This window comes from Dama dama, chromosome 12, assembly GCF_033118175.1.
Source record: "Dama dama isolate Ldn47 chromosome 12, ASM3311817v1, whole genome shotgun sequence".
Classification (NCBI taxonomy): Eukaryota; Metazoa; Chordata; class Mammalia; order Artiodactyla; family Cervidae; genus Dama; species Dama dama.
Genome location: NC_083692.1, coordinates 4,221,869 through 4,235,813, shown reverse-complemented (window position 1 = coordinate 4,235,813; position 13,945 = coordinate 4,221,869). Strand labels below are relative to the sequence as shown.

The window sequence follows — 13,945 nt, the reverse complement described above, 5'->3', positions numbered from 1 at the left end:
TTATACTGTACAACTAGAGTTAATCTTCTTAATTTTGTTTGGAGGAACTTTAGGTGTTTTGCATGTTATAAAAAGACATATGAGTCAAGCAACTAATGGTAATATTTTTCATGTATAATTAACACAATGAAATAAAATTTTAATATAATGAGGTAGTGTGATGGAAAGCAAATGTCAAAAATTATACACAAAGTAATTTTGACATTCTTTGCATTTAACAAAAAAACTTTAAATTTAGAAAAAATAAATAAGTAAGCTAACATAAATAAATTTTGCCTTAACATTAGTAATTCTATAGGAGGTTTTGTCATCAGTATGAATGCATGGAAACTGATGAAGCAAAATTAATGTAATTTCAAAAGCATTAGGAATATAATGAAAACAGTCATCCAATCCCTCTTATGTTACAAATGAGGAAAAGGAAGCTCAAGGAAATGCCTTGGTCCAAGTCACACAGAAACTTTAGTGACAGAACTGGCGCTAAGTCAGATATTTTGCCACTGATCTAAATACAGGGCTTTCACCTCTCACTATACTGCTTCTTCTAGTAAAAAACTAAAGTTCTGAGATAAAATAACAGTAAATAAAAAATCACACACTGATATATTCACTGTCATACTCAACAAACAAATATGATTTCAATGAGACCTTACCTGGTGAAAATCGAATATCTGAAATAATATCTTTTCTGTGGTGAAAAGATACAAGATCTTCTAGAGTGTCTGCATTTGCCATTAAGAAACTGCCATCATTGAGACCCACAGCTAAAGCTTTACCATCAGGAGAAAAACAGCAACACCTCCCACCTAAAAAGCAAAGCAAGCATGTATCAGGGGATTTTCCTCTATTAAAAAAAAGTATATGCTTAAGGAAACTTTGATTTCATAGAGGAGGACGGACTTCTATGTTTATTATAGCTTCAAATCAATATTAGAAATAAAGATGCAGATAATAAAAGTTTTTTATTGAGAACAATAGTACAGAATTCCAAGCATTAATTAAGACAAACCATTCATTTCTGAATGTAGGAAAAGTAAGTACTGATATTGACCTTAAAAGAAATTAAGCTGATGAAAAGAATGAGAGATTTTAACTAATATAAAAAGCCAATGATATACGTGGAAATTTTGTTGTTTCTGTTGGGGGAGTTTCTTACCTTTATAGTTTCTCTCCAACAAATAAGACATTTAAGAAATATGGTCATCTTTATAAAAATGATATCAAATTTAAAAAACCTGACAATAGGCTATTATTAGTTTAAGCCAGGAAGATTTATACACATTTCAAAACTATACATGAATAAATCATGATATTAATATTACTAATTAAAAAACTAAGGGTTAATGCTGAACTGGCAAACACAAAAAATGGGCTTAGCCCAACAGCAAAGGATGTAGCAGGCATATTCATAGCCCTAAGGCTTTTGATGTCTTGCGTAAAATCTGGAGTGGGACGGATAAGGTACAGCTGTTACAGAATGAAAAGTTATAGAATGAATTGAGAATAAGCAGCCACTTTTATCAAGCACACATTAGAAATCTAGGATGTGATTTCCGACATTTAAGAGTCAAGAGATGATGATGACCTGAAGCAGAGCAGCCGCAGTGGAAGTAGTGAGAAATGGGAGGATCTGTATGCCTTTTGAAGAAAGAGACGGCAGGACCTTGACCAACTGGGAGAAAAGTACGAAAAAAAAGAGAAAAGTAGAGGCTCTGTTTTTTGTTTGAATGATGATGTTATTTACTGAGATAGGAAAAACTAGGGGTGGTATGAGTGTTTGGTTTTGTACCCCTTAAGAAGGCCTGTGAGAAATTCAAATGAAGAAAGACATCAAGGAGGCATATGAGATATTAATACTTCTCTGGAGCTCAAGGGAGAATACAGGGCAGAGATATAATAAAGGAGGTGGCAGTTACAGCCATGAGACCGGAGGAGGCCTGCTGTTCATTTACTGCCTCTCAGCTCCAAACCCACCCTTATTCTTCCTGCTGTACGCTTACTGGGGGCTCCGCAGGTGGCTCAGTGGTAAACAATCTGCCTGCAATGTAGGAAACACAGGAGATATGGGTTCAATCCCTGGGTTGGGAAGATCCCATGGAGGAGAGGGCATGGCAACCCAGCCCAGTACTCTTGCCTGAAGAATCCCATGGACAGGAGCAGCCTGGTGGGCTACAGTCCATGGGGTTGCAGAGTCGGACACGACTGAGCGACTGAGCAGGCAAGCACTGGTGCTGCGGCTGGGCCCTACAGATGTTTCCCTTTGCCAGCAGAGGGCGCTGGAGGGAAGGCCGAAGAGGAAGGAAGGCCCTTTTCTTCCTTCAGACATGCTGTGACCAGCAGGTTCATGAGGGGACAGGAGCTGGGGGTACGGGGGCTTCTCTGCCTTCATAGCAGAAGATCTAGGTCAGCCCGCAGGCAAGCTTCTTTCCTACTGGCAGGCAGTATGTTCCTGAGGCACCTATACCTCTTCCAAAGAGATCTGAATCTCCGCCCCAGGGGAAGAGGGGAGGGTCCACCCTTTAAGTTTATTCCTTGATCACTGTCCACTAGCCGTGTGGGTGGTAGCTGCTTTCTGCAGCTGCTACTTCCCCTTAGAATCCTCTTTTACATCTTTTAGTAGTTAGATCACCTTTCATTAGCTAACATTCCATATTAAAATTTCCCTGTTCAAATTATTGGGGTGGTTTCTGTCTGTGATTGATACAGAACAGTACTAAAGTGGTCAAAGGAGGCATATTGTTAAAGGTAAGATTTGTGGAATTGGTTCAGGCATGCCTTTGGGTTTCAGCATAGTGCTGAGTCCCTGCCAATGGGAAATGGGATGCAAGCCATCCAAGGTGGCACTGGCATAGCAACGAACTAAGCTGTCCCCTGTGGCTGGCTGTGGAGTATCCACTGCAGTAAGGGCCTGGGGAGCCCAAGAAGCTGCTGCCCTTCACCATGACAACAGTGATGATGACCACGAGCTCTGCACTGCACAGAAGACGACACTGAACGCACAGAGTTAACAGATGAGATAACAAGCCCAGGTCCTTCAAACTCTCCGTGTGAGTCATGGTCTGAGTAGACAGAGCTTCCGTGACAAGCCTAAATGAATTTCTGACGGGGCTAATACTGCTGAAAATTTACAATGTTAACTGAATTCACAGACTTGCCAAGTTGTCTTGTGTGAAAGCGAGGGCACTGACTGGGAAAAGAACTCTTCACCGTGGACTGGGAGCACCTGGCTGGACTTTGACAAAACTGAGTCTTGATCTTCTAAGTTGCTTGGAGTTTCACTGGCCAGTGCAGAGGGCCTCCTCTCCTGGAAGACTCACCTTCTGAAACAGATGCTTGCAGAGCGTGTTTAACCTTCACCGTCATTCCTTTGCTGTCACGAGACCCCTAACTTGGATCAAATCTCAGCATGCTCTAAGGCAGAGGTTGGCAAACTTCTTAAAGGACCAGAGAATAAATATTTTCAGCTTTGCAGACCACATCAGCTCCGTCACAACTACTTAACTCTGCCACTGCAGTCCAACAGCACACCGAGACAACACATAAAAAAACGGGCATGGCTGTGTTCTCATAAAGCCTGATTTACAAACTCAGGAAGTGGACTGGACTGGACGCATGGGCTCACCTCTGACACAGAGGAAGGAATCCAAAACCCCAGGGAGGTAAGAATACTGGAGATCTTTCACGTGCAACCTGCATACCCTCCTGTCAATTACAGATCCCCTGAAGAAGTCCAGAAAATAGTTCCTTCATGAAAGTATTGAGAGATACATTCATTAAGGGCAGCATCTGCATCACTGAAAAGGTCTGTGTCCCCCACTTAAGAGGTCAGGAAGTGGAAATGGCACCATTAATAACAGGCTCCCTGATGAAAAAGATACTCCTGGAGAAGCAGATGCCAAGCAGCAGTGCTTCATCAACAAAAACAAGGTATGTTCTTTCACCAAAAAGGGCAGGAGTACTACTAATCACAATACTTTGGCTTGTGGAGATTTCTGTTGGCGGTTAATTAATCACAGGGTCTCTAGGAATGAAATAAATAAGTTACTAGATTAGCGTTTGATCTACATAATAGGAAACACCCCACACCTGATGGCTAAAACACCTGACTTAGATCATCAGAGTGGAGAGTCACAGACTCTCAACAACTTTTCAGACCTAAGCAAATTCATATACTCAGAGCCCCTTGACTGAAGGGAAGGCCAAGTCCCAACAAGGAAGAACTATGAAGCACTGTCACAGGTATGTATGAATGTAACACAAATCTTCCTCCAAGGTTCTGTGGCCACTTAGTAGAATGACTGTGACCTGAAGACAAGGAAAGATCCAAACCTCTAGGAATCACTAGACATGGGCTCTGAAGTGACACTAGTTCTTATGGACACACAGCGCTGCTGTTATACAAGCAGTCAAAGTGGGGTCTCATGGTGATCATGTGATAGATGGATTCTGAGCCCAATTTCAAATCGCAGTGGACCCCATCCAATTCCTGAAGTGGAACAGATACACTCAGCACCTTGTAGAATGTTCTACACTGGCTCTGTGGATCCATGGGGTAAGGAAGAACCAAATGAAAACCCGCGGAAATTTCTCTGTCTACTAAGACAATAAATGGAAACAAAACCTCAAGCCTAAGAACTGCAAAAATCAGTGGTATTACCTAGGACACGAAATATGCAGGAATAATAATTCCTGTCATATTGTCATTGCTTGTTTGGCCTGTGCTGAAGTAAGATGAATTTAGCGAATAACTCTGGATAATAAATTTAGTCAGGAGATGATTCCAATTGAAGCTGCTCTTCCAGATCTTTACTAGAACAAATTAACACAGTCCTTAGTATTTTACAAGCAGCTATTGCCCTGGCCAATATGTCCTTTTATCTCCATACCAGTTGTAAAGACCACTAGAAGCAGTTTGCTTTTACCTGGCTTGCATCTGTGGACACCTTCAAATCCTTGCCTCAGGGCTATTTCAGCTCTCCTGTTCTTTGCCATAATAGAGTCCACAGAGACCCTTACCATCTTGACACTTCATAAAACATCTCAGTGGTCCACTACACTGATGACATTAAGCTCAACGGATCTGGGGAGCAGGAAGCAACAAGTACTTTAGATGTCTTAGTAGGACTGAAGTGAATTAGGAGAGTGGCAGATAATTTCCACAAACATATAGGAACCCTGTCACCTCAGTGATGTTTCTGCGGAATCCAATGATCTTGGAGTATGTCAAGCCGTTCCCTCCACTGTGAAAGACAAACTGCTACACTGCCCATCACCTACCACAAACACAAGGAGCAAAATGCTTGGTAGGCCTTTCGGGAAGCAACGCGTAGCACATTTGAGTGAGGTGCTCTACCCATCTAGCATGTCGCTTATAAGCTTCCAGTGGGGGCCAGAACAAGAGAAGGCAAGCTGATCTTCCGCTCTGATCTTATGATCAAGCAGATTTAATGACCTTCAAAGTGTCTGTGGAGTCTCTGGAAAGGTCCCAAAGAACATACCTCAGACGGGAGAAATTCCATGTCCTCCTTTACAGGTAACTATTTTCCTCCTGAGAAGCAGCCTCTGGATTGCTACCAGGTCTCTTTAGACAGCAAGTAAATGCCTAACTATGGGATATCAGGTTAACTGTGTCCTGAGCTTCCTTTCATGATCCGAAAAGTGACATGACCAGGCAAGTTACTGGACTGGGTGTGCACAATAGCAATCTGTCATCAACAGAATAGAAAAGACCAGGCTTGGCAAGATCTGGAAGTTCCAAGTAATCTGTATCAACAGGGGGCTCGGAATCCTTCAACAATAAATCCTCCTGCAATGTCTCTTCGGTCAGTCTGTACCTATGGCCTCACAGGGGTTCATTATGACCAACTGAGTGAAGAAGAAAAACACTGAGCCAGACTTTCAGGTGTTCCCACATGGTGTGCTAGCACGCCCTGCAGCATCACGGCCCCATTAGGGTCCCGGAAGGGCTGCAGCAAAAGTAAACTCCCCCGAGGGCGGCCCTTCAAGCAGCGCGCCTGGTCTGTCCCTCCTGCAGAGAGAGACGACTACACAGACAGATTCACAGGGATGCATTAGCAACTGTTCACTATTTGAATGGATAGCAACTGGAAGAAACAGGATTGGACAATGAGAGGAAAGGAAATCTAGAAGATAAATGTGTGGGTAAAACTCTCAGAAAGGGCATACATAGGCTGTGAAGATTTTTGTGTCTGAGGGAAAGTCCAATAAGTGTACCTATTGCAGAGGAGGCTCTCAATAATCAGATGGACAAAATAATATGTTTTATGGACATCAGGCAGCCTCTTTTCCTAGCCAGCTAGCACTTGCTTAGTGGGTCAAAGGTGGCAAGGACAAGTCTATGCTTGGGTTCAGAAACACAGACTTGTCTTTAAGGCTGGTCTTGGTACTGTCCAGTCTGCTAACAGTAAAGACCCACTGAACCTCTGATATGGCACCATTCCTCAGGGAAACCAGCCCGGCATCTGGTGGCAAGCCGATTACACTGAGCCTATTCCATTATGGAGAGGACAGAGTCATCCTCACTGGAACAGACGTGACTTTCAGATTCACGCTCCCTATCCACAGAGCTTCTGCTAGCACCACTCTCCATGGCCAGGATACCTAATCCACCATCACCAAATTCCAAGGTTCTAATCAAGGAACTCTTTCACAGTGAAGGATGTGCAGTGTTAGGCTCATACCTATGGAATTAGCTATGGAATTTTTATCACATACCCTCGTCACCTACAGAGGGCAACTAACAAAATGATGGAAAGGCTTACTGAAAACTGATTTATTGAATCTTTTACAAGCAAAATCCTGAAAGACTAGGGTTTTGTGTTACAGGATGCAGTGTATGCTTTAAAGCACGGATCATTATATGGTGCTGTCTACTCAAAGTCAGAATCCATGGGTCTAGAAATCAAGAAGCTGAGGTGGGAGTCACTCTTCTCACTATAATATCTAATTGTGTTAAGTATTTTTGCTGTTAGCTACTTTGTCATAGACATTTTGCCACAAACATATTCACCACATAACTGATTGTGAGGCAATTTTGCTATAAGAGATAAAATAACTAGTTGACAGTTTGCTTTGAAATGTGCAAAACAAAAATATGTATGATGATGAATTCTTATTTTGAAACAAACTACACTGGATGATAAAGAGGCTGAGGGCCTAGAAGGCACAGAATTGAACCCACAGATCCCACAGAACTTTAGAATGGTTATCAACAGATGTGACAATCCATGCTCATTAGTAAAAATCCACACTACCCAAAGCAATCTAAAGATTCAAAATAGTCCCTATAAAAATTCCACTGGCATTTGTCAGATACAGAACTAACCATCTTAAAATTTGGATGGTACTACAAAATACTCCAAGTAGCCAAAGCAATCTTGAGAAAGAACAACAAAATTGAAGACCTCACTCTCTCTGATTTCAAACTATATTACAAAGCTACAGTAATTAAAACAGCATGATATTGGCATAAAAACAGACACACATAATAATGGAAAAGAATAGAGAGCCCAGAAATAAACCCATGTACATATGGTCAGTTAATTTACCAAAGAAGTCAAGAATGTACAATGGAGAAAGGAGAGCCTCTTCAATAAATTGTGCTGGGAGACTAGAATGGTCACACGCAAAAGAGTGAAACTGGATCACTATCTAACACACAAACAAAAATTAACTCTATATGGATTGAAGACTTAAAATATAAGATAAGGAACCAAAGAATTCCTAGGAAAACTTAGGTGGTAAGCTCCTTGACAGAGATCTTGGAAATAATTTTTTGATCCCGACAACAAAAGCAAAAACAACAACAAAATGAACAAGTGACATGACATCAAACTATAAAGCTTCTACACAGGAAAGAAAATCAGCAACAAAATGGAAAAGCAACCTACTGAATGGGAAAAATAACTGCAAATCATATATCAGATAAGGGGCTATACATCCAAAATGAATAAAGAACTCACAAAACTCAATAGCAAAAAATCCACATTGATTTAAAAATGAACAAATACTGAACTGATATTTTTCTAAAGAAGATATACAAATGGCCAAAAGGTACATGAAATGATACAGAGAACAGATAACAGTTACAAAGGGGTGGTGGGGTGGGGTTGGGGCAGTGGAAAAACATTCAGGTTTGATTATAATTAAAAGCTAAAGCCACAGATACAAGTTTTAAATAGGACATTCCCAATATATCCCTATACAGAAAATTGCAAAGGCTGGCAAATATTTTTTTTACAGATATTAAGAGTACAGACATTAATTCATGTTGCATATTTATACTTCTGGTTATTTTTATACCTAGTTACCATAAAACTGAATTATTTGGAAAAATTCTAGTTTGTATTAACTATAATGTTAAGCCTCAGGATCATAATATTTGCATATTCATTTTCTGAAGAAAACAGCATTTGCTTACTGAATGTTTAAAAGAAATAACTGTGTTTTACAATATTTAAACCATTATGTCAGTATTCTGTTATAATTAAGTCAATCAGCATAAAACCACATGTCTCTTTAAAGTTATAAAAATCCACTTGTTTTTCTCTTGAATTAATGATGATGAAGTAAAAATAAAAGTTATTATAGAAGAATACTGAAGAACAAAAATACAGTATTATGACTCTTCTCAACAACCTAATACAAAGATCTACTTCTAGAAGGAGCCATTAGAAGGAGTATTACTTCTAGTAATACTGGGAGACAATTTTTCTGGTCTAATACATGACATAAATCCAAAGATTCAGAAAACACAACAAATCCTAAATAAATAATAGACCACATACATGCACAATATTATTAAACCTCAAAACTACTGAAAAAATGTAAAATAGAACAATGAAAACCATTGGAATAATAACTCTGAGTCAAGAACTCTAGAAGCAGTTAAATTAGCACTCAAGAAATGAGAGTAAAAAGAATCAAAACATGTTCAGACTAGCAGTATACCAAGGGTAGGGCAGCGGTGACAGTTCACCCTGAGTGGTAATAGATGCCAATCAAAAATTTAAAAACAACAATGAAAAACTGAATAAAACTGATTTGCTTTTAAAGAACTGCAGTATCAGTGATAAAATACTTCTGTTAGAATAGACCACTCCCACTACCCTATTCTTATACACTACTGGTTCATTCAGAGGAAGATGAGAGAATTTCCAACAAATCTTCATTATGGAGCGTACCAGGCTCCTCTGTCCATGGAATTTCCCAGGCAAGAATACTGGAGTGGGTTGCCATTTCCTTCTCTAGGAGATCTTCCTGACCCAAGTATGGAACCTGGGTCTCCTGCACTGCAGGCAGATGCTTTACCATCTGAGCCACCAGTGATTAAAGAATAAAAGGATTAAAGGATAAAGAAAATGTGGAAACGTGGTGTAGATCTGTCTGTATGTATATACATGTACATGATACACACGCATACACACTAACATTATTCAGCCAGTAAAAAGAATAAACTCTTGCCATTTGCAACGACATGGATGGATCTTGAGGGCATTGTGCTAGGTGAAATAAATCAGACACAGAAAGACAAAAACTATATCCCACTTACACATGGAATCAAAGAAAAAAGCTCAGAGACACAGAGAACAGACTGGGCTGCTGGTGGTGGGGGCAGGGGACTGGGTAAGATGGGTAAAGGGGGTCAAACGGTGTAGACTATAAAGAAATAAGCTATAAAGAAAATAAGTCGTGGAGGTGGCATGTACAGCGTGGTGACTACAGCTGGTAATACTGCATTGCATATCTGGAAGTTTCTGAGAAAACAGGTCTTAAGAGTGTTCATCATAATAAAAAAGTTTTCTAAGTATGTGTAGTGATGTTATGGTGATTATTTCACAATATTTACAAATATTGGATCAACATGTTGTACACTTGAAACCAAGGTAAAGTTGTGTATCAATTAAATCTCAACTTAAAAAAAGAAAGAAAATCTGATAGGTAAGTGTGTTCTGAATTCGACTGGTCAGGACATCCAATGGACTTGGGAAGGAAAGAATTTTTTGACACAGTGGTTTTCTATGCACAAAGATGTGATTGTGGTTTTGGAATCTAACTACAACCATTCACACTGAAAGTTCATGTATAAAACCACTGGTAATTCTCACTAGTTTCTGAGAAAAAATAAATACAGTTTGTGTAGGCATGTGCATACACACACACCAGAGAATGAAAATGTAGAGATCAATAATTAAAAGAAAAAGGGGTAGGGGAAGGACAGTGACTGGAGTCCCAGTGTTCCACTTCAGATGTTCAGTTAGGCATACAGGACAACGGCACTAGAGAAAGAGAACTGACTCTTTTAAGTCAACAGAAGGAGGTAAAAATCAATCAGCTGAATGAATTACAGCAAGCTGCCTAACTTCAGCCTGGTTCCTACACCACTGCTAGGGAATTCCTTCCTCTATCTGTGTACTCTATCGCATTTCTTCGTCACAACTCCCAGCTTTTCCAGCTAGAGCTCCTCCTAAAATATCCCCACACTCCGAATAATATTCTCTACCACTTTCCCAAGAAATCTGAAGCTCATCTAGCCTAACAGTAAAAATCTTGCTCCAACAGTTGAACTTTTCGTTGTTCTATATTGACAGGGAATCCTACAAATGTACTCAATTCTGTTTCATTCTAAAATATCCTCCTCTAGGGACTCCCCTGGCCGTCCAGCAGTTCAGAGTCTGTGTTTCAGGGAATCCCTGAGCCGTAAGATCCCACATGCTGTGCAACGTAGCCAAAAAATAATAATAAAACAAAATAAAATATCCTCCTCCCAACTCTGCTACCCTCTTTTAAGTTAAGGCTTTCTTAGTTTCTGATTCTAAATTAGTCCATAGTCATAAAGGGTAGAAAGCTTTGCTTCTGTTTTCATCTTATATTCTTTTTTCCAAAATGATATGGAAAACTGACTCAGGATAGGCATGATCAGGGAAGGTCCCATAAAGCAAAGACTGGGTATAATTAAATTTCTTTATATACCATTATGAGCAAGCAGATACAGAATAAATATTTAAAGCATTTTTTATACATTGACTATTGTTTTCTTACATTTGTGAGGGTTAGAAAATTGTGACAATTTGATCTATGCTCAAGTCTCCAAGGCACTCACCCTTTTTAAGTTTTCGGACGGCCAACATACAATGACTAGGAGAGAGATCCCATATTCTCAAGGTCTTATCATCACTAACAGTAGCACAGATGGGCAGATAAGGATGTGTAGCCAAACCCCACACCTCTCCTTCCATGTGTCCCTGAAAAGGAAACATAGTTAAGATCATTTCAACCTAAAGATACTTGTATTCAGGAGAAAAATAAAAACAACATTCAATAATATATGATAATGATAGGATAATGAATAACAGATAACTCTAGTACACTTTTCTCTTTGGAACACACCTTACAATATCTTTGTAACAACTTTATCTTCACAGTTACAATATAATCAAGTTACTATTGAAATTAGCTTCAAAATCTTATCACATGTATGGTGGTGGTTTAGTTGCTAAGTCGTGTCCGACTCTTGCGACCCCATAGAGTGTAGCCTGCCAGGCTCCTCTGTCCATGGGATTCTCCAAGCAAGAATACTGGAGTGGGTTGCCATTTCCTTCTCCATATAACATGTATAGGGCAGAGAAAATAGGAACTGGCTGCCCCGGAATGCTAATGACTGCCACAGGTGAGGGACTTTCTGCATGACAGAGTAAGTAATACTGCAGACTGGTGCACCAGTGAAAGTGATAGAAATTGTTTTTAAAAAATTAAGTCTCTGGAAACGGTTTCAAGGAGATAAAACAAAGGAAGAAACATTTACCTCAGAAAACCTGCTAAAATTCAGTGAGAACAGCGAGTCTGCTGTATCTGAACTGATACGCACTCTTGTCCTCCCTATTCACTGACATGGACCCTCCCCACCAGACTGATGGAACCGAGGACGAGGGCACTCTCTCTCCAGCCACGAGCTGGGAGCCTCCTCCCACACAGGGCAGGTGTCCACGTCCTCCACCTGCTCCCAGCTCCCTGTTACTCAGGCTCAACTCCCGCTGATCACCGCTGAGAGGCACGAGCTCCCCCCTCACTCCCGGTTCTGAGATGGAGGCTCTACCTTAGGTGAGCCTAAGGTAGTAGCCGATGAGAACACCGGGGCCTCAAAGTCAACCCAAGAAGGGCTGAGGCTACTGCTTCCTTCACACGAGTGGGCACTCACATCTAAAGCAAAGGACACTCAGAAAAACAGAAGCATTCCATTGTTTTCACCCTCAACTCCAGAGCCCTGGATCAGATATTTTTCCTGAAGGGAAAAGCTAGACATAACACAGCATCCAGCTTCTTCTCAGAGGAACTGACTTCATTTACTACAGTGTGGAAAAGTTGAAGACTGAGGGTGCTCTCAAAAACAACAGAGGTTGTGATGAAAGGAAACTAGGAGAAGACCGAGACTCCCTGGACATGGCTAAACTGAAGTCAAGGAGAAACAGGAAAATCTCATAGATGGGAAGAGGCTGCTTAAGTTGAGGACAAATCTGGATGCTTCTTCCCTAAAATCAGCAACAAGACAAGGATGTTTACTCTCATTACTTTTGTTCAACATAGTACTGGCAGTTCCAGGCAGGATAATTAGGAAAGAAAAATAAATAACAGGCATCTAGATTGGAAAGGGAGAAGTAAACTATCTCTATTTGCAGATGACATGATCTTATACAGTATGCAAAAAATCCTAAAAAAATTACCAAAAAAAACTCTTGGAATATATGAGGTTATTTAAACAAAATACAGACATGTACACTGAAAACTAAAAAACACTGTTGAAAAAAGCTTAAAAAGATCTAAATAAATAGAGAGATCCATGTTCATGGATCAGAAGATTTAATACTGTTAAGAGGCACTAGTCCACAAACTGATTCACAGAATACTGCCGCTACAAACACAGTTGAACATGGGTTTTTGGTACATATAGGAATGCACTTCTGTGGTGTACATATATTCCCACACTTTAAATTATTATAGTTTTATATTATCTTTATTTATAGCATGGAAAGTTTCCCCAAAAAACTTTTTGACTACTTTAAAATAGTTTCTCTTTAGATGATTAAAAAAACCTTTCCAGCATTTGTGAAAAACCTCATTAGGATTTGGATTAGGATCATACTGAATTACTCACTTCTAAGCCTTTTATATCTTTAGTAAAGTGGTATAGCTTTCTTAATACAGGTCTTGCATTTTTTAACCGTCTTTACTTCTGGTCACTATGCAATTTTCTTTGTGAGTACCATTTTTGTGTCATAAGCTTTAGCCGGTCATTGCTGGTATGTAGAAACACTACTGACTGTTACATGCTGACTGTGCATAAATGCTTAAGGACTTAATTAGTCATAATAGTTTTCAGTTTATTCTCGTGAGTATCCAAGGCATAAGGTTATAACATCTTACAAACACTGACATCCATCCAGTGTCACCCATTTGTTTCTAATACATATACCTTTTATGTTCTGTTTTACTGGGTTGGCTCAGACCTCACACACAGTGTTAGAAAATAATGATGAGACCTGGTATGCTTGTCTTATTTCTGACATTTAGGGGACAGTAGATATTTGAAATCTTTAACTCTATAATAAGTATTAGAAAACAATAAGATATCATTTATTACTTCTAAAAATCTTTTCTTACAATTATGAAACCGTCTGTAGTTTTGAACAAGCCCATATATGGATTCATCTGTAAAAGTGTATCTGTGTAAATATCTTCCAGGAGATCATAAATATGTTAAACACCATGACTCCAACATCTTTTTACTTTAAAGGAATACCATGTGACTGAAACTAAAGGGTAAGGCATGAAGGTTTCACAGGTAATCTGACATAAAATGTTTTGCTCTTTGCTTACAAATTCTCCTTGTTACATTAGGACAGTCTGTTAACATTAAACCACAGTGTTT

General features: G+C 39.7%; 1 protein-coding gene across 6 annotated transcripts in view; it reads right to left on the bottom strand.

The window, feature by feature from the left end:
- The window catches only part of EML5 (EMAP like 5), a 150,664-nt gene that overhangs the window by 46,334 nt on the left and 90,385 nt on the right, over window positions 1-13,945 (bottom strand). For all 6 annotated transcript variants that reach the window (XM_061156472.1, XM_061156474.1, XM_061156473.1 and 3 more), the window contains exons 21-22: window positions 11,123-11,264; window positions 654-806 (exon numbers count right to left, since the gene is read on the bottom strand). In XM_061156472.1, coding sequence (XP_061012455.1) covers window positions 654-806; window positions 11,123-11,264 — 295 coding nt within the window. The remainder of the gene's footprint in view (window positions 1-653; window positions 807-11,122; window positions 11,265-13,945) is intronic.